The sequence below is a fragment of the Lipotes vexillifer genome, unplaced genomic scaffold, assembly GCF_000442215.2.
Source record: "Lipotes vexillifer unplaced genomic scaffold, Lipotes_vexillifer_v1.1 scaffold213, whole genome shotgun sequence".
Taxonomy (NCBI): domain Eukaryota; kingdom Metazoa; phylum Chordata; class Mammalia; order Artiodactyla; family Lipotidae; genus Lipotes; species Lipotes vexillifer.
Window position 1 is genome coordinate 392,320 of NW_006780610.1, and position 26,781 is coordinate 419,100.

General features: G+C 54.8%; 1 protein-coding gene across 1 annotated transcript in view; it reads left to right on the top strand.

Moving 5' to 3' along the window:
* Positions 1–26,781, top strand: part of HIVEP3 (HIVEP zinc finger 3) — a 57,684-nt gene that overhangs the window by 24,400 nt on the left and 6,503 nt on the right. The window contains exons 4-5 of the mRNA XM_007453856.1: positions 19,611–19,786; positions 26,109–26,195. Coding sequence (XP_007453918.1) covers positions 19,611–19,786; positions 26,109–26,195 — 263 coding nt within the window. The remainder of the gene's footprint in view (positions 1–19,610; positions 19,787–26,108; positions 26,196–26,781) is intronic.

Sequence of the window (26,781 nt, forward strand, 5' to 3'; positions counted from 1 at the left end):
TGCCTTTTCTAAAGGTCAGAGAATCTAAGCCAAGCTCATCTGCAAGTACCCCTTCCTGGGCAGGAGACCTTGACAGTGTGCCCCGTCCTGAGATAAGACATCTGTTGGGAAAAATTTCCTCTTGGAGCCCAGAGTTGGGTGTTGGGTATTGCTTGCCTGGACACAGGTGAGGAGATGAGGGGGGGCAAAAGACATACCAAATCTCCAGAACCCACTAGAAAAATGAGGAGCTTAAAAAAATAAGGAGAGAGTTGGTCTGCAGTCTCTTGATCTCTTGGAGGAGGGGTCCCTGCTGTGATCTGTCCCCCCAAGCATCAGCTGCACCTTGGTGCCCAAGGGGTGAAGACCCAGTCCCAGGAGATACTGATACCCTCCAGCAGCCACATCCCACCTGCGCCTGCCCACCTGGGTGCCTTCAGTCATGCTCTTTGGTGCCTCTCTGGAGGTGGAGATACCTCTTGGTGCTGTTGTGAATGTTAAATAGAATCAGACGCGTGAATCAGCTGTCCAGGGTCTGGCACTCTCCATCCCACTGCCCTGCCAATCAGAGGGGATGAATGGCATCCTTCACTCCCACCCTCTGAGCAGAGCTCGTATCTCAGTTCAGCAGCAGAACATGGTGAGAAAAGCATGGCTTTGGTATCAGCCAGACCTGGGTTCAAATCCTGGCTGTGCTACTGATTAGAAAGTCACTTAACCTCTCTATGGCTCAGTTTTCTCATCTGCAAAATGGGAATAATAATAGTAACCTATTGATCAAAGTTGTTGAGAAGTAAAGGAAACGAAGATGTTGGTGTATAATGTACCCGGCACAGTGTCTTATTCTGCAATGAATGATCAATATTTCCTTACACGATTGTCTCTTCAAGTAAGGGGTCAACTAATGTCTCCCCGTTCTGCAAGCACATTGTGGCAGAGTGTAAACACTGAAGCCAAACCACCTGCGTGGGAATCCTGGCTCTATCACGGCGACAAGCTGATCTTAAGTGAGTTATGTAATTGCTCTGTGCCTCAGTTTCCTCATCTGTAGGATGGAGACGATAATAGTAATTACATCTCAAAGAGTTCATATGAGGCTTAACTCATGTAAAGAATTTACAGTGCATGATGAATAATAAGCACCTAATAAAAGTCCACTGTTATCATTATTATGACAGCGTCCCTAGAAATCATTTGATCCAAATTCCTCACTTTGCCAATGAGGAAACCATAGCCCAGGGAGGCATTAACACAGCATAGGAATGATAGAAGCCAGCCTCTTGGCCTTCACTCAAAACACACCAACAGGAGGAAGGGAGGAAGGCTGCGTGCTGAGTATGTACGAGGATACTGGACTTGTGCCATCTCACCGTGACTGTGGTGATGGGAGGGAGGTGGCACTGTGGTGAATCAGGCTGCGATTCTGAAGCGCTTTCAGCTCCCGTGAAAAGAGACGTTCAACTCCAGAGGATTCCTTGGGTTCAAGAGATAACAGGGTGGCCTGGTTGGGGAGCCAAAGCCAAGCAGGTTAAGGAGGGCCTCCCCTCAGGGGTGGACCCTGCATGGGGAGTTACAGCCTGACCAGGCAGGGAGACCTGGCATGGCCTTGGATGGAAGGAACATACCCTAGAGAATTCAGGGGTGATGGTTCATGGGGTTGGCAATTTACACTTAAACAGTTCAGGAAAAAGAATTTTTTTTAAACTATACTTTCAGCTTTTCTGAATGTTTGTGATTGTTTCAAAATAAAAACTTAAAATAAAAAAAGAGAGAGAACCAGTTTGGCTCAGAAGAAAGGAGACCAGGGGAGCCAGGAATTGAGGAGAGTTTAAAAGGGCAGACAGAGGCTGCCAGGGGCCGCCGGGCAGATCTCTGAACAAGTGGAGTCAGCCAAGGCCAAGAGAGGAAGCTAAAGGCATCAGACCAAGGAAGGAGCAGGGCCTGAACTCCATGCAGAAGTTTGGATCTGTGCTGTGAACAGGCGTCATCTGTCACCATGGGTGGCTTGCAGACCAAAGAAGGGCAGCCCAGCTGGTGGGAGAGTTTGGGTCCCCAGGAGAGTGTGTCCCAGGGCACAGCAGCCAGCAGAAGGCAGATTGGGCGGGAGCCCGGGCAGCAGGGGGCGGGCGTGCTGGGCAGGCAGGCTCCCAGGAACATAGTGGCAGCAGACAGGGCGGACACAGGAGCCAAAGTGAACCTAAGGCAGCCAGGGAGAAGCCAGGCTGTGAGCAAGGTCTTGTAACCCGCTGGCGAGTGTGGCTGGCAGACTGGGGCCAGGCTGGGCTTCTGGGGACTGAAGCCAGGAGCAGGCAGGGCACCTCCCCAGGTAAGACGGCAAGGACTGGAGGCGGCTGGTGGGCCCGAGGGCAGGGAGGCTTGTCCGCAGGCTGTGCTCTTCAGCCGGGTGCCGGACCTTTAGGGGCCAGGGAGGAAAATGTGCTCGCCCAGGGGCGCCAGGCTGGATGCAGTCTGATTCAGGAGGAAGGGGAGCCATCCCCTAGTAGAGAAGAGGAGACCAGTTCCCGTAGGCTTTCAAAGGTCAGCAGATCTAGCAACTGGGCTGCCTCAAATCCGTCTCTCAGAAGTTTCTGGGACTCGGGAGCTCAGGTCCAGACTATAAACCATGATTTTCCTGAGCTTTGTAACCTCCTAGTGGCTGCCCTCTGGCGGCTCTGGTTTCACCGTCAAGCGGTAAACCCTTCCCGTGAGGAGGGCAGCTGGGGACTTGTGTCCCCCTCCTTCATGGTCAGGGGTGAGGAGGGAGGAGCCCGTGGGGCAGAGTGGAGGTGGGGACTTGAATGGGTCTGGACCAGGGGAACAAAGTGTCCCCAGGGAGCCAGCCACGGGCTGAGCGGTGACCCAGGGGCTCCAGCTGGAGCTGAAGGAGGCAGCTGTGCCATGGATTCATACTGGGCAGGGGGCCGTCCCCCGCCCAGGCTCCAGTGCGGTGCCCGTGGGGTCTGGTTGCTGCAAGAAAGGACAGAGCAGTGACCACGGCTGTTCGCACGCTGGTGCAGGCTCTCTTCCTTCCCTCTTCTAGGGGCCAGAGTGCCTTTAGTCAGCCAGCCCTTACCTGAGGCCGGGGAGAGGCTACTGTGAATGCAGTGGGGCTTTGCCTGGGGTCTAACAGCACTGGGCATCCATTGTGCTGGCTCAGATCCCCACAAAGCGTCCTCACCCTTCACCCTCTTCCTTGGGCCTCCTCTGCTCAGTGTGCCTGGAAGGGCCCTCCCAGCAGGGACAACACACTGAAAGTAGCCAGCTGGGCTCCCCCAGATGTCGGGCCAGCCCTGGCAGGAGCCCGGCCTCCTCACTTTTCTACCTAGTACAGCCATGAGATGCCCGGATGAGGGTCAAGCACCTGGTCCCCGAAGGAAGGAGTGAGGAGGCGGTCTGGTTTTCAGCAGGCTCTGCACGCAGACCTGACCGTCCACCGTGGGGCCGGACACCCTCTCAGCACCCCACCTGCTGGCCGGGCCTGGGTGCTATCCCTCTGCTCGCGAGGAATCAGGGTGATCGCGCCCATATCATGCTGGGAAGGTTGCTTCCGTCCTTGCAGGAATCCCTCACGTGTCTTGTCCCGTCCCTGGACTCCTGGGCCTTTGGCTTCCATCCTCCCTGGCCCACTTCATACCAGGTGCATCGTGCACCTGCTTACCCAGATGAGAGCCTCCTGCAGGCTGTGATGCGAACCGTCAGGTTGATTTCAGGCGGCACCTGGACAAATGCTTCTTATTACATTTGTCATGTTTTATTTTAATGTCTGTTAGGAATTTGTAACCTGCACGTGAACCTGAGATTTTGTGACTGTGAGCCCTTGGGGTGAAGCTTCGCTGGGGCAGGAAGCTCAGGCTTCTGCTCAGGCAAGCCTGTCTCTGAGCTCAGACTCCTGGAAGGCCCGAGATGTGGGTCCCTGGTGTGGGTTTTGAAACATGACTCTGAGGACCGCAGGCCTGTATGCAGTTCACGGGAAGCTCACTTCCTGTGGGTCGGGTGTGGCGATAACCGGGAAGGAGGCTGGGCACGCCGGCCTGGGCTGTGTTCTACGATCTCAGGGAAGACCACTGCGTCTGGAGTCTGACAGACCTGGGAGCCGCCCTGGCTCTGCCCTGATGGGCTGTGTGATGTGGGGCAGACTGTTAGCCCACCTGTGCAGCTGCTCCTGGCCTGGAGGGTGATAGGAGCAGTGCCACCTCCTGGGGTTGAGGTGAGGACTAAATGAGAAGACGGCCTTGAACGCACCGCCCCAGCAGCTTGGAACCAGCATGTGTCTGGAGATGGAGGCTGGCATGCCTGGAAGGAAGCCGGCGGGGCAGGACAGAGGCAGGGATGGGTGGGGGTCAGGAGCGTGGCCTCTGGGGCCGGGCCACCTGGGTTGAGTCCTCGTGCCATCACTGCTGGGTATGTGACCTGGAGAAGGTTGTTCAGCCCCTCTGTGCCTCCCTTTCTCGTCTGCAAAGTGGGGAGAGTACTGATGACACAGCCAGGGGCTGTTCTGGGGACTGAACGCTCAAAAACGGCAGCTTGGCGAGTCCCGCAGCTGCGCTCCTGCACCTCCTGGCTGGCTTTGCACCTGTGTCCATTGACCAGGAGGGCGTGGCCTGAGGACGAGAGAGATGGGTAGGCTGGGAAGGGGCCTGGGATGGGGTCACTGGGGGATGGGGAAGGACCACTGTCCCTTTTCCATCAAATAAAAGAAGCTATATCATTCATTTCATGTTTTTCGATGGGAAAGTGGGAATGCACAAATGAAAATAACTATAAATTGTAAACACTCACTGGGGGATGGGGAAGGACCACTGTCCCTTTTCCATCAAATAAAAGAAGCTATATCATTCATTTCATGTTTTTCGATGGGAAAGTGGGAATGCACAAATGAAAATAACTATAAATTGTAAACACTCCACGCATTTGGGGCTATTTTTAAATCCCCAAAGCCTGGTATTCCTATAACTCCACCAGACATTTGGCCTTAAAGCCGGCTCAGAAAGAGCCCTTACTAGCTCCCCAGGTTCTTCCAAAGCACGCTGTGGTTGATTAGGCCCCAGACTGTCTCCCTAGGCTCCCCTCTCGGCCCCAGCCCGACCCTCCGTACATCCCAGGCTCCTCTGCTCTTGCTATGACCTCCACCTGGAGGGACCTCTCCTCCTCTCCAGCTCCAGATCCCCACGGTGGACTGTCCTTAGAGCCCAGGTCAAATGTCCCCATTCCACGGAGTCTCCTAGACCTTTCCCCGCCCTGCCACTGCCTGCCAGACACCGCCTCTCCTTCCGAAGCCCCCGGACCTGTTATCTCACCTTATCTTGACATTTATTATTTTCTGTTTGGTTCAGACAAATGGATGTTTCCCCTGATGGCCAACGTTAGAGCCCACGGGCAGGGGAAATCCATTTCATACAACGCGTGTACCGTTTACAACGTGTAAATTTTAAAATGTAGGCGGTGGGCCGATCAGAACGATCTGTGGCATGCTGTGGTGCCACTTACTAGCTGTGTGGCTGAGAGCAAGTCTCTGTGCATCTCTGCGCTCAGTTTCTCCATCTCTGGAGCAGAGGCAGCTGTCTCCGCCTCCCAGGCTGTTGTGAGGCTGGAGGACACCTACGGCATCTGCCTCCACTCTCAGCAAACACCGAGGAGATCTGCAGGATCTGTTCTGCAGGATCTGTTCAGAGCAGGCTCTGTTCTCATTCAGCTGCTCTGAACAGATTCTGCATCTCATCTGAACTTCATTCTAGCCACGGGGTTGCCTTCTTGCCGACGGTTGCTCTGAAAGGCCCTTCACATGCTGTAGATAGCGGTTGTAAGCGATGCTCCAGCCAGGCAGGGCCAGCGCTGCTGGAGAGCTTCCCTCGGGCTTTCTGGAGACACGGTGTGCTGACTCAGTTCTCCACTGGCACCGGGCCTGGTGCAGGGAGGTGCGTGGGGATGGAGCGGTCCTTTGTGAGGAGGTCACACCCAGAACCATCAGGCCCAGACCCAGGTTGGGGACAGCAGACTCTGGCCGTCGTAGTCCTGGCTCTACTGTCCATGCCTGTGTATGTTTGAGGGGGAACCTCAGGCAACTTACTGACCTCTGGTGACCACTGACTGAGATGCAGCACATGGCCTCCTAGATGGAGCCCTGTGCCACCTGGCAGTCCCCTCGCCCTGCTGCCCCTACCCTTCCACCAACCTCCCCTGCCCTCCTTTGTAGTAACAGCAGCCGCTGTCTGTTGAGGGCCTGCTGTGCCCCAGGTACAGAACTCAGCACTAAGCACTTCACAAATATAATTTCTAATGCTCATCATCCCCTGCTGAATAGTACTTATATGTATATACACACACACCCCCATTCTCCAGATGAGGGGTTGAGGCTCAGAGAAATGAAAGAACTTGACCGTGGTCACTCAGGTAGTGAGAAACAGAGCAGGGATTCAAACCCAGACCTCTGTGGCTCCAAATCTTGTGTTCTTTCCTTCACAGCCCCCTGCCACTAACTGGGGACCCTGCTTTCTGCATCCTCTGACTCTCAGCCACCTGCGGGGCAAACCCCAGCTGAACCCTGTTCTTACCCCTCCATGTGCCCATGGCCAGGACCTGAGTGGACCCCAGTGAATGCTTATGGATACGGATGATGATGATGGTGGTGCTTCCCCAGGGCCCGTGGTGTAGGATGGAGCTGGCAGGGGGAAGCGTCCTCTCCCCTCTCCCACTATCTCTCCATGTGCTGGAGAACATTCCTCCTGTTAGCAGCATCTTCTACAGCCAGAAGAGCCAGAAGGGTGCATAATCCAAAAAGGAGCCTTGAAAGATTGGTGCTCACTGGCTGTGTGACCTTGGGCAAGTTACTTTACCTCTCTGAGCCTCCGTGTCCTCATCTGAAAAAGAGGAATGCCATTACCCACCTCACCGATTTCTAGTAAGGGATAAATGAGGTCCTATAATTTGGAAGCTGTCCAGTAAGTGCTGAAGGATCACAGATGTTTGGCTTGTATTATTATCACTGCTGCTCTGTCCAGTGCAGAAAAGGGCTGAGCAATAGTGTCAAGTCCAGTAGCCAGAGGCAAAGGCATCATGGGCAACTCTGTCAGACTGGAGACCTGATCATAAAGGTGACATGGAGCTCTGACCAATGAGAGTGTTGCTTCATACTCAGGCAGACCATAAAGAAGACCCTTTTGAGACTGTGTCAGAAGCTGTAATCTTTTGAGACTTGCAGCCCCAGGGTGAGCACTGGAATTAACAGAAATGAGGAAACCGGCTCCCAGAGGTGAAGGCTGTGAGGGGACTGAGGAGAGCAGAGCATGACAAAGGCCACACAGGAGATGGCCCACTGTGTGAGGTGTAGTTCCCAGTCCATGAAAAATGTCTTCAAGGAGGTTCAGAAGCTTCTACTTGCCCTGTGCATCAGATGATTCCAAAAGGGCCATGTCCCTGGTGACCAGCACCTCATTTTCGTACTCCGGGTTTGCTTTCTCACGTCCGGCGCCTGGTCATGTCTGGTTCACTGCGCTGGGAACAGATGAAGTGTTCTCTGCTAAGTGGTCAGCACATCTGCTAATCTCTGACAAGTCTTCATAGATATGGCATTTCTGAAGGCTAACCCAGCCAGCAGTGGCAACAGTCCGATCTCAACGTACGCGCTCCGGAAGCTTTCAACAGCCATGCCTCTCACCCTGTCTCCCTCTGTGCAAAGTATCCAGCCCTTCTGTCATGCTAAGAACTGTCCAAAGCATAGAAAGCTTTTAACTGAAGGGGAGATGAGATATGATCGGTCGGCAGGAGCTCACGTCGTCCATGGACCATTCCTGCTTGTGTCAGTGCCATGACCTCAACCCCACATTCCAGTGGTGAGGACACTAATTTGGCTGCAGCTCTGGTCAGTCATTTAAGGTGAGGGGTTGGTGAAAGGCTACCTGTAATCATAAAGCTCATATGGTCCAGTCTGCCAGCCCTCCCTGGGAAGTCTTGTTTCCTGTTTTTCAAATGCAAATAACCAAATCCCTTTATTCTTAAACTTGGAATTTCTTCTAAAGCTGTTCCCCATCTTGCACCTCTATCATCCTGATATAAATCTGACAGTTTGGTTAACTTCACTGAGGCTTTCATGACCCCTGCATTTTCTTTATTGAGCCCTGATCCTGTATCGTACTGATTTCCAGTTCAGTGACTGTGCTGTGTCCATTTAGATTCCAGCTAGACCTATTTACCTCAAGTCCAGCCTCCCTCCCAGCATAGGAATCTATTGATATTTTGCCCCAAATCTTAGAGGTCATTTAGTCTGTGCTTGCACACTGTCCATGGCCAGGAGGAGCTCACTACCACTCAAGCTTGCTTTGTTCCAAGTTTGTTGCTCTGGGGTTGGAAAATTCTTTTTTAAAATGAGCCCAGATCTTCCTCCCTGTCTTGGTTCTGCTTGTTCTGCCAGGAGGCTGGCAGTGGTTGCACCTGTGACCTAAGGTATCTGTGGGCAGATTTTCCATGGGCCCAGTTTCTCTTCTGCTCCCAGCTGGTGGGGAGCAGATCTCAGAGCAAGGGCCAAGAAGGTGCCTGCCATCATGGGACAATTAGAATGGCCTCTCTTTCCTTCTCCCATAAGATTTGAGTCTGTAAGTCTGAGGCCTGAACACACAGCCCACTTGTGTGTTCTGCAGGTTGGAGCAGCCAGTGATGCCAGCCAGCCCCTTCCTGAGAAAAGGTCTGATGTGCCTCACAGTAGCTACCCCAGTGCCTTCAGATGTTTGGGACAGCCTTGCCATGGTCATTACCTCACAAGTATTCCCCAGCACAGAAATGATACCTTGCATTTATTATGGGAATTTAATACAGTTCACAGCCTTTTCTCATCTTATTTGCTTCTTAAGGCACATGAATCTCTGAGCATTGAGGAGACACTGAGGTTTCCCAGGGTGTGGTGACACAGCAGCTCATAGCCATTGGCCCACAGACATTGATCAGGCACCCAGTGTCTACACATATTTCATCAGCTGCTACCACAGATGGCCTCAGTCAGGGTCCCCTCAAGCTGCTGTTGCACACAGCCCCAGAGGGCTGCTTCCAGAGCAGGTCTGTAACTGAACACCTTCCCCATCCCCCTCTGCCCACAGGACACAGGCCAGGCTTTTGCGCCAGCCCCTGAGGTTTTTCTAAGCCAGCCTCCATTCTTGCTTCTTGCCATATAGAATCATGCCAAGGCTTCCACAGTATAATTCCTGTAACACACGCCTACCACAGAGTAAACACTCCACAAATGCTAGCTGTTTCTTTTTCCATGACAAAAGAAACACCTCTGACCCTGGCTGACTTTCTTTTTAGTGTTTTTTTAGTAAAGAATAAGACATGCATTCAATCTCCAGGATCTGGTCACTTCCCCATTCTGGGCCTGTTTCCTGTCTGGGGAACAAGGAAGTGAAGCTGGGAAACTAGCTGACCATAGTTCTGCATCAGGCCGGGCTGGCTCCAGCCACAGTGGGTTGGGGGGTTGGGGAGCGGCCTCTGGGTGCTCTGGGCCTTCCCATCTTAAGAAGGACAACCTGGAGAGGTTGGGAATGTCTGGGGAGGAATCTGGAATCCATCCTGAGTGCGCCTGTTTGAGGCCTGGAGCAGAAAAATCTTGGGTAGAACAGCATCCTTTGGGACTGTCGTGTGCAAAGAGGGGTTGCACTAAACAGAGCTCAGACTACAGAAGATCAGCAACTTTAGCTTATTAGGGGGAGAGCTGCCCAGAGGTGGAAGGTGCTGCCTGGGACACCGAGGGACCCCAGGTGCCAGAGGTAGATGCGCCCATGGTGGGGTGTGGATGGGCTGCCCTGAGAATAACCACATCAGAGGATGCACGAGGCCCCTCCCACCCAGGAAGTCAGAGGTTTTAAGGTCCTTCCGAGCATGGTTGTGCTTTAACAGTAATTTCAGATTGATTTTAAATTCACAGAACTCTTTTTTACGGAGATCGGTTTACATAGATGCCTATTCTGAAAAGCAGCTCAGTGTGGTGGGGCAGGTGAGGGCCCAGAACCCTGCTGCTTGGTCTCCCCCGCCGTGAATCCTGAGCACAGTGTGAAAGTCATTGTTCTAGACCCTGCAAGTCAGGGCCTGCTGAAGGTTGGGGCATCCCCATGTAATGGGCACCTTTAAGAAGTCCACTCCTCCTTGGTAGTTTCATTTCTCTGAACACGACAGACCCAGCTTCTGGCATCCTGTCTCCCTCCCTAATCTCGCCGTCTGGTCGGAAACGGGGCCTTGGCTGCATTCTTTGGACCTGAGCTGGCTTCAGCGCAGGTTGGCTGCCTGCTCGGTGGTTCTTGGGCTTCTGCACTTGGTCATGCACTGCACAGCATCTCAGCTTTATAGTATCCATTTCTTTAGAATAAAAGTCTCCTCCTCTCCTTAGACCAGTGCTGGGCATCAAGACCCCTGAGCTACCGTCTTCCGGGTAGCTGATGCCGATTGCTGATGACCCCCTAGAATGAAAACTCACACCAGGAAAAGCAAGGAAAGGGCCCAGATAGCACAAACGCAAACCTGCAAAATGGACGAAGGCTGGCCTCCGTGGTGGGAGTCCTGGAAGCTGTAAAAGAAGGCTCCTGACTGGCTCTCCCCTCCTGCCTCTGTCAGACAGCTCCAACTTCTCAAATCCGTGTCCTCTTTCCTCCCGCCCTTGCCTCTGCCCCGGCTGGGGCTCCAGACAACTACAACACCACTCCCCAGCTTCCAGGCCTGTCAGCCCACACCATCCTCCACCCTGCACCAGACGGGGGCTCCCAAAGCAGGAGTCTCAGACCCGACTCACCCAGAAAGACCGGGATGAAAAGCATTTCTTCTGCAAAAGCCATCTAAGACCCACCCTGCTGGTCCTCCTCTGATCCTCTATGGCACTTGGTGCGTTGTCTGGGTTATGGATTCTACCTCTTTGTTTTACAGTCTTTTAAGTACCTATTATTCACACTCAAGACTGAGGTCAGAGTCTTATTTAGCTTTGCGTTTCTGGGCCACAGGCTCAGACCAGGTCTTAGTAAGTATTGTTGAGTAAATACAAAGAATACTGCTTAAAATAGACCCTCCGCTGGTGGGCTCTGAGCCCGTGCTTGTGTTACATACGTGCTGTGGAATTCCGGGCACAGCAGGCCTGTCCCTGGACAGCACATTAAATGCCCTCCATCCCGGATGTAGTGATGTGATATGATTTCTGCAGAACCCTGACAAAACGAGAGTCTGGGATGTGCCCAGAACCCGGCATGAGCTTGCCCCATGACCCACAGCTCAGCCTCCCCAGTACATTTGTCACCAAGGGGTGTGTTCCCGACCTCTTGGCAACTGAATATTTTTAGCAAATACACAGCTCAGTGCCAACTGGCACTTGCTCCTCTTCCCACAGACATCCCTTCCTTTTTGAGCTTCACCCGGAGAGCAGCGCGTCACTGCAGACAAGCTGGTGGGCTCGCTGTGGCCGGACCTCCTGGGGGCCAGTGACCGCCAGGAGCCGACCCTGAGCCTCACTTCATGGGACACAGGCTGCCCACAAAAGTGGGCCTCCGAGCAACAGTGTGGACGTTCCTGGCCGCGTCTTCCTCTCGCTTTGCATGATTATATCCGAGCTGTATGCCCCTGGGGGAAAGCATATTTGGCCACAAGATCATAATAAAAACAGAAATTTGACAAGACTTTAAAATATCCAAATTTGGAGAAGAGGTGACAGTTTTATGATAAAATATTGATATATGAAAACGTCAATAATATGCATGCAGAACAGCCTCCTAGGAGCTCAGATTAGGAAGGTCACTCGGAGGTCATTGAGTTTATACCCTCATTTAAGAGAAAAATGAAGCTTGGTGGAAAGAGAAGTCATGGGTTTGAAGGTCAGACAGGCATCTACTAGGCGCATGACCTTGGGGAAATCTCTTTGAGCCAGAAGTTTAGCTCTGGGCTATTTCTGCCTCTCCTATTTTATTTGCCTTAAACTGTGTTTTTAAAAGAGGAGATTTTTTTTTATATATATTTATTTATTTATTTTTGGCTGCGTCAGATCTTAGTTGCGGCATGTGGGATTTTTGTTGCAGCTTGTGGGCTCTTCGTTGACAGCGCGTGGGCTTAGTTGTTCCGTGGCATGCGGGATATTAGTTCCCCAATCAGGGATCGAACCCACGTCCCCCTGCATTGGGAGGCGGATTCTTAACCACCGGACCACCAGGGAAGTCCCAAAAGAGGAGATTTTAAGTCTTAGAATTTAATAGCAATTAAGCACCTGGTAACTTTGTAACACGTGACCTGGTTTCAAATTCTGACTCTGTTAACTTACCGGCTGTGTGACCTTTGGCAGGTTACTTAACCTCTCTGTGACTCCATTTTCTTATGTGTCCATTGGGATGATTAGAGTCCCTGCATCATGGGGCTGCCTTGTGGTTTAAATGAGGAAAGGTATGCAAAGCGTTTAAAATACTGGTTGGCACCCAGTAAGAGCTATATAAGTGTATGCTAATATTATTAGTTTTCTAAAAATCTGGATTTGTGGTTTTCTTGAAAACCTGGAAGATCTGACAGCCTCATACAACACTTGGCTGGAAAGGTATATCCACTGTTCCTTTAGAGAGGGACTGTGCGCTGCCTTCCAGCTCACTTCAATCCCGACCCCTCCCCCCTCCTTATACCTCCTCTGTTTTGCACAGTCATGTGGCAAGCTCACCACCCCCCTCCCATCTAGTGCCCTGAGCCTCCATTTGGTCAGGAATGAATATATCTGTTTATATTTTTTGGATAAATATGGAATATTTGAAGGATAAATATATGCATTTTACAGCATTGTTACAGGAGCAAACAGGCTAATCCACTGAAAGCTGCCTCTATCAGTGAGCTGCCATAACCATTCATTCCCTCCTGCTCCAGGGCCTCCCAGCCTGGCCTCTGGGTGAACAGCACTAGTGATGGGGAGCTCACTACCTCATAGAGCAGCTTCATCGCTGAGTCTTCGTCATTTGCTGAGTCCAAGAACAACAACTCACCCATCATCTTGCCTGAAATGCCATTTAATTTCCACCGCATCCCCTCTTTTGGAATCTGGAGCAGAGGGATGTGTCACCTCCTTTGGGAGCTGTGCTCTGAGTTCCCAAGTGCTTTGTGGAAGCTTCAGGTTTCAGAAATGCCTGCCAAGAGTCTAGAGCCACAACCCAAGGGGTCACGTGCTGAATGATCAAGAGTCAGGCAGCTCAGCATCTCCAGTTGCAGGATTGGAAGAGACGTGGCTGAAGGCAGGAGGGCAGACTGTGTCACGCATAAGAGCGCTGGGGTCAGACCTGGGTTCCAGTCCCTGCTTTGCCACTTTCTAGCTGCCTTGTGACTTTGGGCAAATCACACAACCTCTCTGTTTCTGTTTCCTTCTCCGTTAGATGAAAATAATAAGACCCTCCTGATTAAGGGGCTGTGCAAGATTCTTTTTTATTTTCCTTTGAGTCCGTGAGTCTTAGACCTGCAGCATAAGAATGAAAAGAGACCCAGGAGATTCTGGCAGCTCCACACCCCTCCTGGCAGCCTCACTTACCTCCTGACCCAAGGCAGTGGAACAGAAAGCTGCTTCCATAGGAGGGTCCAGGACCCCTGGTGCTGTGTGACCTCAGGCAGTCAAGCTCACGGCCCCTTTAACTAAGACATTCTGGAATCCACAGAAACAGCTCTTTTTTTTTTTTTTTTAAGAACAAAACCAAGCATTTTCCAGACTGGCTGACATCCGTGGCTTGTCAGATCGGCAGAAGACAGGCAGGTGGTGGGGCTCAAAGAGCCATGAGTCAGCCGTACCCAGGCGGTGAACTGTGTTGCAGGCTCGGAACAGGCAGGAGGCTTGGCGGGTGCCTCTTCACTGGGTGCAGGGCAACCTGTGGCACAGAGGCCTCCAGAGGGCAGCCTTGGGTGGAGGGTGGGGGGGGCCAGCAGACCTAGGAGATAGGACCATGCCCCTGGGGTCCCCACCGTGCTTTTCTGGCTTCCTTCCCTGGCTCTTTGCATGGCATTTTTCTGCAGCCGTCAACACCCTTGGTCCCACCCAGAGCTGGTGGCCTTTCAGGAAGGGCTGCAAGGAGAGTGATGCCATTCTCATCTGTCTGCGGTGTTACGGGCCCCTGAGAATCTCCATGAAGGAAGGTGCTAAGGAAACTTGGTCAGCATCACCTAAAAGCATTCGTGCAGCGTCTGTGCGAGGACGGGGATAAGTGGAAAGATCACTGATGGTGTGATCTTGGCCATGTCACTTGAACTCTTTGGGCCTTGGTTCACATTTCTATAAAATGGGGACAACGGCAGAGGGCTGACGGGAGGACTGAATGACCTCAGGCATGTGGCGGTGGTTGGTGTATCTAAGGGCAAAGTTTGACTATTCCCAAGGGTGGGGAAATGACTTACCCAAGGTCACCCAGCAAGTTCACACAGGAGCCAGAGCTCAGACCCAGGTCTCATGCTGACTTCTACCTTCTGACTTCTAGCACAGTGGTTCCTACCAGAAAGTGGGGAGTGTTCAGCCAGCCAGTCCACCATGGTTACGTGGGCACTGGCTGTGTGCCGCACCCATGGGGAGCCCACAGTGTCAGGCTGAACTTGTGCTCAGGGACTCTTGGAGTGGGAGCGTCTCAGCTGAGAGTCTCTAGCAGACACGAGGAAAGAAGGCCTTGGCTTGGCTTTCCTCTGTGCAGCGATGAGTACCGAGCACTTGCTGGGTATCAGGCACTGAGCTAGGCCCTGGGGATGCTCTAGTGAATGAGGCAGATGTGCCTTCCACATGGGGTTAATGGTGGCTACATTGTGAGAGGCCACACAGTACACACAGCTTGACAGGCACCGTGAAGGAGGAGTGGCAGGACCCCCAGGCCCAGGGCTGTGGGAGAGGGCTCCGAAGGAAGGGGCCTTTTGGCGAAGCCCTAAAGGAAAGAGGAGCTGGTCAGTAGCAGGTGGTGGGAGGGGCGGGCAGGGGGTAGGGAGAAGGCCAGAGGAAAGGGACTCGGAGGCACTGAATGATGTTCAGTGTTGTTGATGGGGAAGTGCAGTTAAGAGAAGAGCTGGAGAGGTAACTGGGCCAGGTGGTGCCCCGGGGTCTTCTGCACCCGTTGAGTGAGGGGCAGGGCTGTATCCTGAGAGCAGTGGGAGGAGCACTGAATGGTGGGCCCTGGGCTGGGAGGAGTGTATTTGGGGAGAGCCCCCTCTGGATGTTTTGTGAGGAAAGGATGCTGCGCGTTAGGAGAGGGGATGGTGGCCTGGGCTAGTGGTGGCAAGGAGGTGGGCCTCCCTGGAGCATATGTGGGATGCGGCATTGACGGGCTGCGGTGATGGATTGACAATGAAGACTGACGGAAGTAGAGGCACCAGGGACGCTGGCCTGGCCTCCATGGGATGCGCATGCCGTTTACTGACGCGGGGACCCAGGAGGCGGTAGTACAGGTGGGGGAACATGGAAACATGGTTCAGGGCACGTGGGCTGTGAGGTGCCTAAAGACCACCAGGGAGATGCCGAGGGGGCAGTTGGATGTAGAGCAGAGGGGTCAGAGCTGGAGAGAGAGACAGGGGAGCCATCACATCCAGGTGGAAAGTCAGGCATGTGCGGGGAAGCTCACCTGGGGGAAGGTGTGAGGGGAGAATAGTGCAGGTTGGTGCCTGGGGAACACCAGCGTGGGAGGCGGGGGTCAGAGAAGGAACTTGCGGAGGAGACCCGGTCACCAAGCCAACAGGTGTCTCCAGAGGGCGAGCAACAGGGCAATAACGCCTCTGCCACTTGGATTTAGCAGCCTGTGTTGTTGGCAGGAACAGTCAGCAGGGAAGCTGGGCTGGGGCAGTGAGGAGGTGTGACTCTGCCAGCGTGACGGCCCCTTCCAGACTCGGGCTGAGAAGGGAAGCAGACAGAGCGGTCGCTGGAGCGGGCTGAGGTCCGGGGGATTTTGGGGTTGGTTGGTACCGAGAGAATTGAGCTTTTTGCGTCTGTGTTGGTGAGATGTGTCCGAAGGCGGAGGCCTGAAGCTGCTGGGGAAGAGGTGGGACCTTATAGAGAGGGGCCTTGCACAGGCTGGAGGGGCTGACCGTGAGCTGGGAAGGGGAAGAGGGTCCAGCTCACACTGGACAGCTGCCCCATACCTGTCCCTGGACTTGGCCCTTTGGGAACCGCAAAGCTGTACAACCCCAGTGGCCTTTAAGGAGCAGAGAGGTCAACAGGCTCCAGGCTGGCCAACCAGGACTACTCTCTTCAAGTCTCAGGACCCCCAGTGGCCACCCTCCTCCAGATATCCACAACCTGGACCCTCCTGGCACCTCTTCCTCTAACCTCTTTTCTCTGGCTCCCAAATCACATTCTCTCCTGGTTCTCTACCAGGAGATCTCTGCTTGGGGATGGCTTTTAGTGCCATCTTTCCCCCGCCCTTACATTTGGGTGCCTCCTGGGCCCTCTCACTGCCCTCTTCCTGTTTTCATACTCTCTTGATCTGAACCTACCTGCCCCAAAGCCCGTCCATCCCCCACAAGGGGTGACACGCGCTAAAACAGTCTGCTAGGAGGCCACCCAGACACGCGTGTGAGGGGAGGGACGAGGGCTTCACCATTTCCCAGTCCTCAGAGTCTGGAAACCAGGGGCCCTGCACTCTCTCCCCCGTCCTATCTCCAGCCGAGCCGGAAGCTCTCAGGACCCAGATTCCAGCCGCCTGGCCTCTCAGGCGGCCTCCAGGGATCACTTGGGGTCATAGCGGGAAGTGCCAATAGCTTTCAGGAGCCTCCTGGGGCAGCTGGCCCACCCGCTGGGCCTCAGTGCCAATCTACATGTCCCATCCTGAGTCCCATGGACTTCCAGCTGTGTACTGGACATTTCCTCAACTCACACTCAGCAGTTAAGGACAAGGGTCCTGTATCGCTTCTCTCTAAGCCCACGGATGGTACCACTTGAGCTGGCCAAGCTGAAAACTTTCGATCTTTGTTACTCCTTCATGGTGGCCCCTGCATCATCCAGATGACCACCAAGGCCTGTAGATTCTCCGTCCAGAAGGACTTGAATCTCTGTCCTAGAACACGTGCCTTGTACCCAGATTCTAAGTCTCTCTTCTTCCGGACCATTCCCCATGGTGCCAAGGAAGCATCTTCTCTTTAGACTTTGTTTATCTTTAATAAAACTTTGATCAAGTCTCAGCTTCTTAGCATGGCATTCAAGGCCGATGGTGATCCAGCCTGTCCTGCCCACCAAACACTCCAGGCCTCTTAGCACCCGTGCCTTTGCTTCTGGGGTCCCTGCCTGGGGTCCTCCCTTCCTGCCTCCGTCTCTCAGCATCCTCTCTGGCCCCTTCCAGCCCAGGCTCCTCCTTTGTGCTACCCAGCAGATTGTGCACCTTCCATGGAGTGTGACAAAGTGGTATCTGGGGTTACATACATGCCTCCCCACCCCACCCCCAAGTCAGGGCACCACCCATAGAGGGTCAAGCAGAGTCCTTTCTCTGTGTGTGTGTGTCTCCATTCAGGCGACCGCAGGTGGTTTAAGCTCGCTATGGAAGGAGAACAAAGGGGCTGAGAACAGCCAAGGTAGACGGACTCTAATGCCTTCTTCTGAATTGGCTTAAGCACAGGGAGAATCCCACGTGTGGTAGAAGTCAGGGTGGCTGTGGGCCTGGGTAGGAGGGGGTGAAGGAAGGGGGACCCCGACGGCACCATCATCGTTGGAAGTGGGGGGCTGTCATGGACGTGCCAAGCAGAGCCAAGTGGAGGTTGGTGTCCAGTGCCAAGGGGAAACCAAGCCATTCTCGCTTCTTTCTTCTCCAGATGGGAAAAGGGCCCCCCAGCTCAGACTGGGTCCCAGGGGGACAAAGGGACCTAGGAATTAAAACCCAGGTAGCTGGTTGAGGTCTGGGGTGCGTGCTGCGTGAGGGTGAACTGCTGGCATGGGGAGGCAAGACACCCCCTGCTTGTCCCCAGGGTGGTCTCCCTAAGAGCAAAATGAGTCCCTCTCCCCTTAGCCCCCCATGACCTTCCACGCCTCCCAGCCTGAGGACTGGACGCCTAAAACTGGCCCATCGGGACCCGTAATAGGAAGAAAGGGTGGTTTTAGACAACTTGAGAGGCACCAGTTGGCCAAAGCTGAGGCGATCCACTTGTACTCTTGGAGAGCAGTCCGTGCGTGAGTGCGCGGGCACACGCGTGTGTGTGTATGTGAGAGAGAGAGAGAGTGTGTGTGTGTCACTGTGTGGGTGGGGGTGAGTGTGCCAGTGTGTGTGTCAGTGTGTGAGTGTGAGTGCATGTGTTTGCGTGAGAGTGGGGAGGTGGTGTGAGTATGTGTGAGTGTGTGTGTATGTGTGTTGGTGATCGCTGTGCCGCTGCCTGCCAGCTCCCTCCCTCAGAGTTCCCTCCTGCAAGCCCATCCTTGTGGCGTCCTCTCATCTGTAAGCTGATGGCCCCAGCGGAGCAGGACTGAGTCCCAGCCGCTGTCATGTCCTCACCTCCCCCCGAGCCCCTTCCTGCCTCTCTGCACCACCCCACCCCCGAGTTTGGGTGCCAACTCCTGGCCAGGGGGTGATGTGCGGGATGAGTGTGGGCACAGGCAGGCCTCCTGCAGGCCAAGAGACCACACCTCCCCCAAGGCACCCGCGCCTTCAGATCCCCAGGCCTCATGAGTCAGAAAGCTCTTCTCCTGGAATTATGCCAGGATCCCCTCCCTGGACCCCGTTGCAGCCTTCCATGTCCCCATCGAGACACTCACACATCCACAGCATTAGACCAGCGTGGCATTTTGACAAGGAGGGTATCAAGTGAGCCTGTGAGACTCGTGGGTTCCTTCCGAGTGGAAATAAGAACATTCTGATTCTGGGCCAAGAGAGCACAGTGGTGCTGAGGCCCAGCGGGTGGGCCAGCCACCCCAGGAGGCTCCTGAAAGCTATTGGCACTTCCCGCTATGACCCCAAGTGATTCCTGGAGGCCGCCTGAGAGGCCAGGTGGCTGGAATCTGGGTCCTGAGAGCTTCCGGCTCGACTGGAGGTGGGACGGGGGAGAGAGTGCAGGGCCCCTGGTTTCCAGACTCTGAACACTGGGAAATGATGAAGCCCTCGTCCCTCCCCTCACACGCGTGTCTGGGTGGCCTCCTAGCAGACTGTTTCAGCGCGTCGCCCCTCGTGGGGTATGCACAGGCTCTGGGGCTGGCAGGTTCAGCTCAAGTTCTGTCCCTTTCTGGCTGTGGGAGCTTCAGGCCCTTAAGGGCTCTTCGTGGAGACTGTGATTGAATTCGGGCAAAGTGCCCAACACAGAGTGAGCACTCCGTCAATGGTGGCTGCCAGAGCTGTGGTCGTTCGTTATCTGTTTTACTCTCTTTGTTACACGGTGGCCCAGAGCGGCTGCTCTTTGGGAGCAGAAGCCGGCACCGGGGCCGGGTCTGGACCAGAGGCCCTCTGTGCCCCTGCGGCTTCCCTCCTGGCAGGGAGCGCCAGGGTCTGCCGCCTCCGAGGGAGAGAAGGGGGCAGCCCCCCCTGTGTGAGGGCAGGGCAGGTGCAGGGCTCCGTGGCGGATCCCCCCACCCGTGGTCCTCTCTGCTCCGCGTCCGCCTCTCCCGATGCCCCTAAGGGCTGGATGCAGCCAGGAAGCGCGCGCATCTTCTGAGGTGGGAACCTGCCTCTTCTCCTACTCTTTTGTTCCTTTACCATTATGACGCCTGTTGCTCATAGGTACAAATCAAACGAAGAGTATGTATATGTGCGAGGCCGCGGCCGAGGGAAATATGTTTGTGAGGAGTGTGGAATTCGCTGCAAGAAGCCCAGCATGCTGAAGAAACACATCCGCACCCACACTGACGTCCGGCCCTATGTGTGCAAGCACTGTCACTTTGCTTTTAAAACCAAAGGTAAGAGACGGTCAGCGGGGCACTGGCCCTGCCCGCTGCAGGGAGCTCCCCTCTGGGAGCCCCAGCACAGAGCCCGGGGCCCGGACCTCTCTGCCTGGGGCCTGGGCACCCCCGATTCCTGGGCTCCCCAGTGACAGAGAAGCCGCCTCCAGACTGGGCAGTGGCACCCCTCGGCTGCCCTGCCCGTTCTTTTGGATCCCACGCCGGCCCCTCCACCCTCCACCCGTGCGATTCCCACCACGGCCAGGCGGTGGCACTCTCGCACACAGTTCCCAGTTTTGTATTTGATCTCATCACCCCTTCCTTCTGCATGTCTCCTTAGCCCTTTATCCACCGACCTGATGAGCTCCAGCATCCACACTGGTCACTGCCGCTCTTGAGTTTGGAAATCCATTCCACCCCGAGCCACTTAACACACTCGCATGGTCACCTCTCATGCCACACTTTGCCCCTGCCTCCACCCCGCCTCACCACTCAGACCACGTTCCTGCTCCGTCCAGCTTCTCTGCACCTCTTGACACAGGGCCGGGCTCTCCCTGACCCCCGAACGGCAGCCCTGTCATTCCTGCCCCCGACACTGCACAGCAGGGTCAGCTCAGGCTCTGGCAGTCACCTGTGAAAGGAAGGAAGACTGGCCGGTGAGGGTACGCAACCAGAGCGCTGTGATGGGTGATGGAGGTGGCCAGGGCCACTGCAGCCACCCAGGACCCGGGTGTGGACCAGTGAGGCTGTGTCCACGAGACGTGGACCGAGCTCTTCTCTGCTCCTTCCATTGGCTGCTCCCACAGGGCAGGCAGGAAAGGCATCACAACCTGCTTCTTCCTTCCTGGTAGCTGAGCAGACTGAGGTGCCTCAGAGGGAAGCCTGGGGCTCTCGAACCCCTGGTGGCTTCAGCCTCTCGTGCTTCGCAGTTTCCTGGCTCAGGGCTGGGCACGAGGGTCCTGCCTTCTCCTTTGGGCAAGTTGGGGGCCTCCACACCAGCCCCCACCAGAGCCACGTGGTTTTTCAGTAGATGGAACTGGAGAGATTTGACGCCTGTTGACCTTCCTTTTGTTGGTAAAGCTGCTCCCAGAAAGAGCGGTGGGCAGTGGCTCTGAGGAGGGCCCCTCCGGGTCTTTGAGCCTTCCTTACTTCCCCCTCCTCTTGCTGGCCCCTTCCGTTCTCTTGGTGCTAGGTCGGGGGGCAGTTTATCTCATCCCCTCGCTCATGGCCCCCTCTCTGACCGGGTGCCCATCTCTGGTCTCCTGACCCCGTTAGGCTGCCCTCCTTTGTCCTCTCACCATCATTCTCAACTGGAGCTCAAACTTTCCCACCAGGGTTTTGGTTTGAGTAGAGGTGATCATCCTCCTTCCTCGCCCTGGCCCTGTTCTTTCTTGGTGTCTCATCAGCAGCATTCCAAAGGGCATTCAGAGAGAACCGATAGGCCTGGAGCCCTGCCATGTCCAGGACAGCTCACCTAGCATGCCTCGGTCCTGATCGTGGGCTCTGTCCCACACACGCCCCCTACAACCCCACTTTCTCTGGCCTTAGGCGGCCAGTTGGGACTTTATGGTGGAGAGAGATGGGAATAATCCACCAACAGTTCAAATAACGGCCTTTGACCCTGAACACCAAAAAGCTTTTTGTCCAAGCCCCACTTGACGGTGCAGAAAATGGGTCCCTCAAAACAGAAATGACTGTTAAAGCCGGAGCTGTAACTATAAGCCAGGACCCCTGCCTCCTGGGCATCACCCCCACCACCTTCCTCTCTGTGAGCAGTTGCCCCCTTGTCTGGAAGGAGTGGCAAAATCAGGTGGCCAAGCAGGTGGCCTCCAGAGTGGATCACAACTGCTGGCCCTATTCCCAGGGTGTGCCCAGGGGACCACACCATTCTGTTCTCAGCATGAAGAGCCCGGTCCTGAGAATGCCTCCCAGCCCAGGGCCATGAAGAGCTTCCCACCACCGTGGAGAACCGTCATCCTGCCACGTGAGACTGGAAAGCCCCATGGGGCTGAGTTCCCAGCCAGAGCAGTCTCCCAGAGCAATCCCTATTCAATTCCCTCTGGCTTTATTGAGAAGAAAGGCCTGGTCTTTTTCTGTCAGATCTGAGAGAGTCCCTGGCAGGAACATCCCTTTTCCAGGAGATTCCTGCATTGGAAGCCACATGCCGAGCTATCTGCCGTCCCTCCCCAGGTCCCTCTGAGCCAGCACACAGCCCTGGAGGGTCCAGAGCTCCTAAACATGAGGGGAGGGTCTGCAGGCCCTCTGAGTGCCCTGGGGGCAGAGCCTGGGGTGGAGCCCTGAAGGCCCCGCCCAGGAGGGTTTGCTCTCACCCTGTGATGCGGGGAGGGCTGAGCCCTCTGCAAATGCTCCTAGATGCTTCTGGAAGATGACACCTTCCAGAGCCGGAGCAGTGAGCGCATCCGAAATCCTGGAATGTCAACCTCTGGGACTTAGAGGGGGGCCAGTAAGGGTGGTGGCAGGTGGAAGCAGAGCCAGCTCCCTCTTGGCTCTCTCGGAACAAGGCGGGGAGCAGGGAAGCCGCAGGATACTGACACTCCTGTTTCTCCCTGGAGTCATGGACCCTTCAGCCACCAGCCCAGAGGCCAAAGGTCCCCTCCTGTCAGGGCTCCTGCCTCCATAGCAGATGGAGCTGCTTCCATCTCCTCCCTCCCCTCATCCTCGGGCTCGGGCCCAGCCAGGCTGCATGAGAGATGAAGCTGGGTCAGGTGGTCCTCAGGGCCCTCCGTCCCCACCACCTGGCTGCACCCAGCCTGGGAGCCCTTCCTGTCTGTCTCCGTCTGCCTGTCTGTGTCTCTGTCTCTGTGTTAGACATCGTGGCAGCAGCTCCGGCCCCTGGGCGCTAGCAAGGGGTTGTCTCGGTGGGTGCGGCCAGGAAAGGCCCACTGGGATGTCCCTGTGCGGGTCTGGGGTCCCATGTCATCTTCTCAGAAGGTTCCCAGAGGCCAGCAGAGTGGCTGTGCTGGGTACAGGCCGTTGCACCGATCGCCTCGGGACAGAGCTGACAGTTTGGGGCAAGCCTCAGGGACCGAGGGAGGGTGGTTGGTCAAAGCCCAAAGCTGAATGGGGCAGGGTCACCGGCTGATGGGGTCCGCCTCTGTTCCAGACACCCATCGTTTTCCATCCACTTGCCTTTCCTCCTTCATTCCAGGATTGTCGGGGTTTTGGTGGGGGGCTGGGACGATGGTGAGAAGCTGTGAACTCTGCTTGGCAAGCCCAGGCTTTGACCCTTGACAAGGAAATGGTGTCCAGGCCAAAGAAAGACACCTGAGGTCATTTGGTACACCTCCCTCAATTCACAGAGGGGGAGGTAGGCCCACGGAGGGGAAACCAAAGAGGGCGCCGGATAACACTCGGGGCTGCGCATCCGGTCCTGTAACCCCGTGGCCTATCTGGGCAGCCACTCAGACTCCCACCTCCTCCCTGCAGCCTCCAAGAGCAGGGCCAGAGGAGAAGCTGGCGTCCAGGGCCTGCCCGATGCCTTCTCCTGGGGGTTCCTGAGCCCAGACTGACTGGTAAAGCCAGCTACAACACGAGCATCATCTCAGCATCTCTCTCCTCCTCGCCCCCGTGACTGTGGCAGAGTCCCCCGGGTGCTCAGTAAAGAGCGATTACTTGGTGCAGGGGGGCACACAGTGTGGGAAGGAAGGAGGTTCCACGTGGTGGGCATCTGCTGTCTGCCAGGCACACTCTGCTGTCACTCTCCATGCTCCTCCCAGCGTCCCCGAGAGGTAGGTATTACTTTACAGTTGCAGAAACTGGGGCTCAGAAGGTTAAGAAACTTGCCCAGGAGCACACAGCTAGCAGGTGGAAGAGCCCAGACTCAAACCCAAGGCCATCATCAAGCTCCTACACATGCTGGTTCTGTTCTGCCAGAGTGGAGCGAGCCAAGTCTCTGGAGTCCTGAGACCTGGTTCCACGTGGGGCTCTGCACTAGCCAGCAGTGTGGCTTTGACTGGTTGGTTCGTTGTGTTGGTGAATGGGAGCCCTCCCACAGCATAGCGTCACCTGATCATCTCGTCTAATGGCATCATCAGCACCAGGGCCGGGAGTTAGAACAGAAGCAGGAAGACCCTGGGCCTGGTGGGCGTGGATTACATGGTCTGTGAGGTTCCTTCCAATACTTTGCTTCTGGGATGAGAAGAGCATTTCCCGCTCATGGTTATTACGCACCCATTGTGTGCTCAGCATCTAACTTGGTTGAGTAGAGACCCGAACCTTCCAGGCAGAACAGGTACAACAATAACGTCATAGCCAGAATGAGCAGTGTGCATAGTCCCCTGGGGTCTGGGATAGTCAGGGGATGGCAGGCTGGTCTCAGAACCTCAGAGGATATTCAGTTTCTCTGGCCCGTGGAAGACCCCAGATGCCTTTACCACCCCCTTGACGTCCTGCTCAGGCTTATCCTGCTCACAACAGTGAGGGCAGAGGCCCACAATGTGGGACAGGGAATGTTGGGGACGCTCTGGCCCTGGAATGACTCTGGATGTTATGGCTGTGCTCTCCGTTTGGCCAGGAATAGAAGATCCAGGTTTCTGTCTAGTTAAAGGAAGAAAATCTGACTTGGGAAGGATGGAGTCACAGACTAGGACTAAGGGAAGGAAAGAGGAAAGAAACAGCTTCTCTCCATCCTTGCCGCCCTAGGCCTGCACACCTCAGGCAATCTCAGCTTAAGGTTCCCTTTACCCTCTCAGCAAAACCCTAAGGTTCCTTAAAATTCTCAGAATGATTAAGAAGCACCCTTTGGTTCATCCATGGGCCCTCTCTCCCTATTCACCCATCTATCCTCCTGTTTATCCATTCCTCCCATCCTCTCATCTGAATAGTTTGTCTTCCTATCCATTTATCTTCCCATTTATTTTTTCATCTGTTCCTCCACCTCTCCCATTCGCCCTCCCACCAATCCATCCTTCCATTCACCTGCCCATTCTTTTATCCTCCTGTCTGTTTGTCCTCCCATGCATTTGTGTGTGCTGCATCCAGCCAGCTATTCTCCCACTCACCCATGTCTCCTCCTCTCCCATTCTCCATCCTCTCATATGTTTATTGATCCATTTTCCATCTATCCTTCCATTTATTTTTATCCTCCATCTGTCTATCCATCTGCTTATCTACTCATCCAGTATCCCATCCATCTGTCCAGCTCCTTCCTGCTCATCCTGTTCAGCACTCCATATTTCCTCTTATCCACTTATCCATCCATCCATCCATCCATCTCTCTATGTGTCTGTTCTTGGAGTCCGTTCTTCTCTCTTCCATCTATCTGCTCAAACTCGCTCACTGATAAGATTAGTGAGACAGAGCACCTGACTCAAGGAATTTACAATTTATTGTATGAACTACCATATGGAAATTCAGCAGTCTACAGATGTAGACTGTGTGATGTAAGCACATCACAGTTTGGAGGTGATTGCTGAGCCCAAAGGAGCATCCTGAGGCATCTGGCCTGCATCCTTCTGGGGCAGGCTGGAGGCCCTCTGCTGCGCCTTCATAGAACGTGCCTGCCCACAGGGCTTTGTGGCCTGTGAAGTGCTGTGCGCACGTGGGGGAGAATTGGTGTCTCTATCTTTCCCCTGATTCCACAGAGCGGCCACCTCTGCTCTTCAGCCCACTGGGGACAGAGTCAGCCACACCCCGAGGGCTTCATAGGCTTGGGGAGGGGCAGAGCCTTAGTTCGGCCTTCCCTGCACGCACCACCAACCCCGCCCGTGTCTGCACGGCAGTGACCTTGGAGGTCCAGGAAGGGGATGTGACTCTTTAAGGAAGTCAGGACTTGGGCCCCAGCCTTGTGGCCCCCAGGTCCGGATCTAGCAGATTTCTCTACACCTTCTGCCCTCTCTCCATATCTAACAGTAGCTTTGTCCTGGTTCCTCTTCCCAAACCCTAAGATTCTTCCCTGTGGGCTGCCCTAACAGTGTCCTCAGCCAGAAGGGCATCTTCAGCACCCAGCCCCCATGCTGGGTTAATGGGAGCCCTGATCTCATCCCGGTATTTGAGATGGCCGGGAATCCTGTCTGATGAGTGTCACCAGCTCCTGGGCCCAGAGTTAAAGGCAGGAAAAACTTATTGCACATGACTTGTCTTTTAATTTCTTTTTTGTTTGTCTTTTTAATCAGCATCTCACTTCTTCATTCTACCCTTTGTCCCCTCACACCCCTCCCCCACCCTCCCCCAGCTCCTCAGTGCCATCCTGCACGGGGTCTGTGGCTGCGCATCCCACCTGAGCACCTGGGCAGAGGGACGTCCCAGCACCTGCCAGCCAGGCGCCGCCCTGGGCCCATGCCCTCCAGCCGAACCTGAGTCTGTTCTCATTCCTTTCCAGGGAATCTGACTAAGCATATGAAGTCGAAGGCCCACAGCAAAAAGTGCCAAGAGACGGGGGTGCTGGAGGAGCTGGAAGCCGAAGAAGGTAATGAACTGCCAACTCCCGCCTCCCCCTTCTCCTCCTGTCCCCCCCTTGCCCTCCCCTTGCTTTCTGCCTCCTCTCCCTCTTCTGTGCCCTGCCCTCTAGTTTTCCCAACTGCAGGGCGACAGGGGTTAAATTCACAGGATGACCGCCCCCACCCCCTAGACTTTTACAGTGCGTGCTGGGAGCCGTAGCTGTGGTGCATTAAGGTCTGCCAGGCAGGTGGAGCGCCCGGCACCCCGTGGGTGCTCAGTGAATGTATGGTGAATACATTAGCACATGAGTAATTACAGTCAACATTGATTGAGCACCCACTCTGTGTCAGGCATGCTCTAGACACGTGCCATGATTATCTTGGCAAATTCTCACAGTGACGCTGTGAGGTACACACCCACACTCACACTTACACACTCTGGGCATGAGCCTGACGCCCGGGCCTTTTAGAGCTAGAGGTTTTCAGACAGACCTGACAGCCCCATGTCACTTCCCAATCCCATCCCCTATCCCAGCACCGCACCCTGACCTCAGTCCCCCGTTAGCAAGATTAGAGCCACATTACAGCCAGTTTCTGAGAAGACAAGGCAGTGTG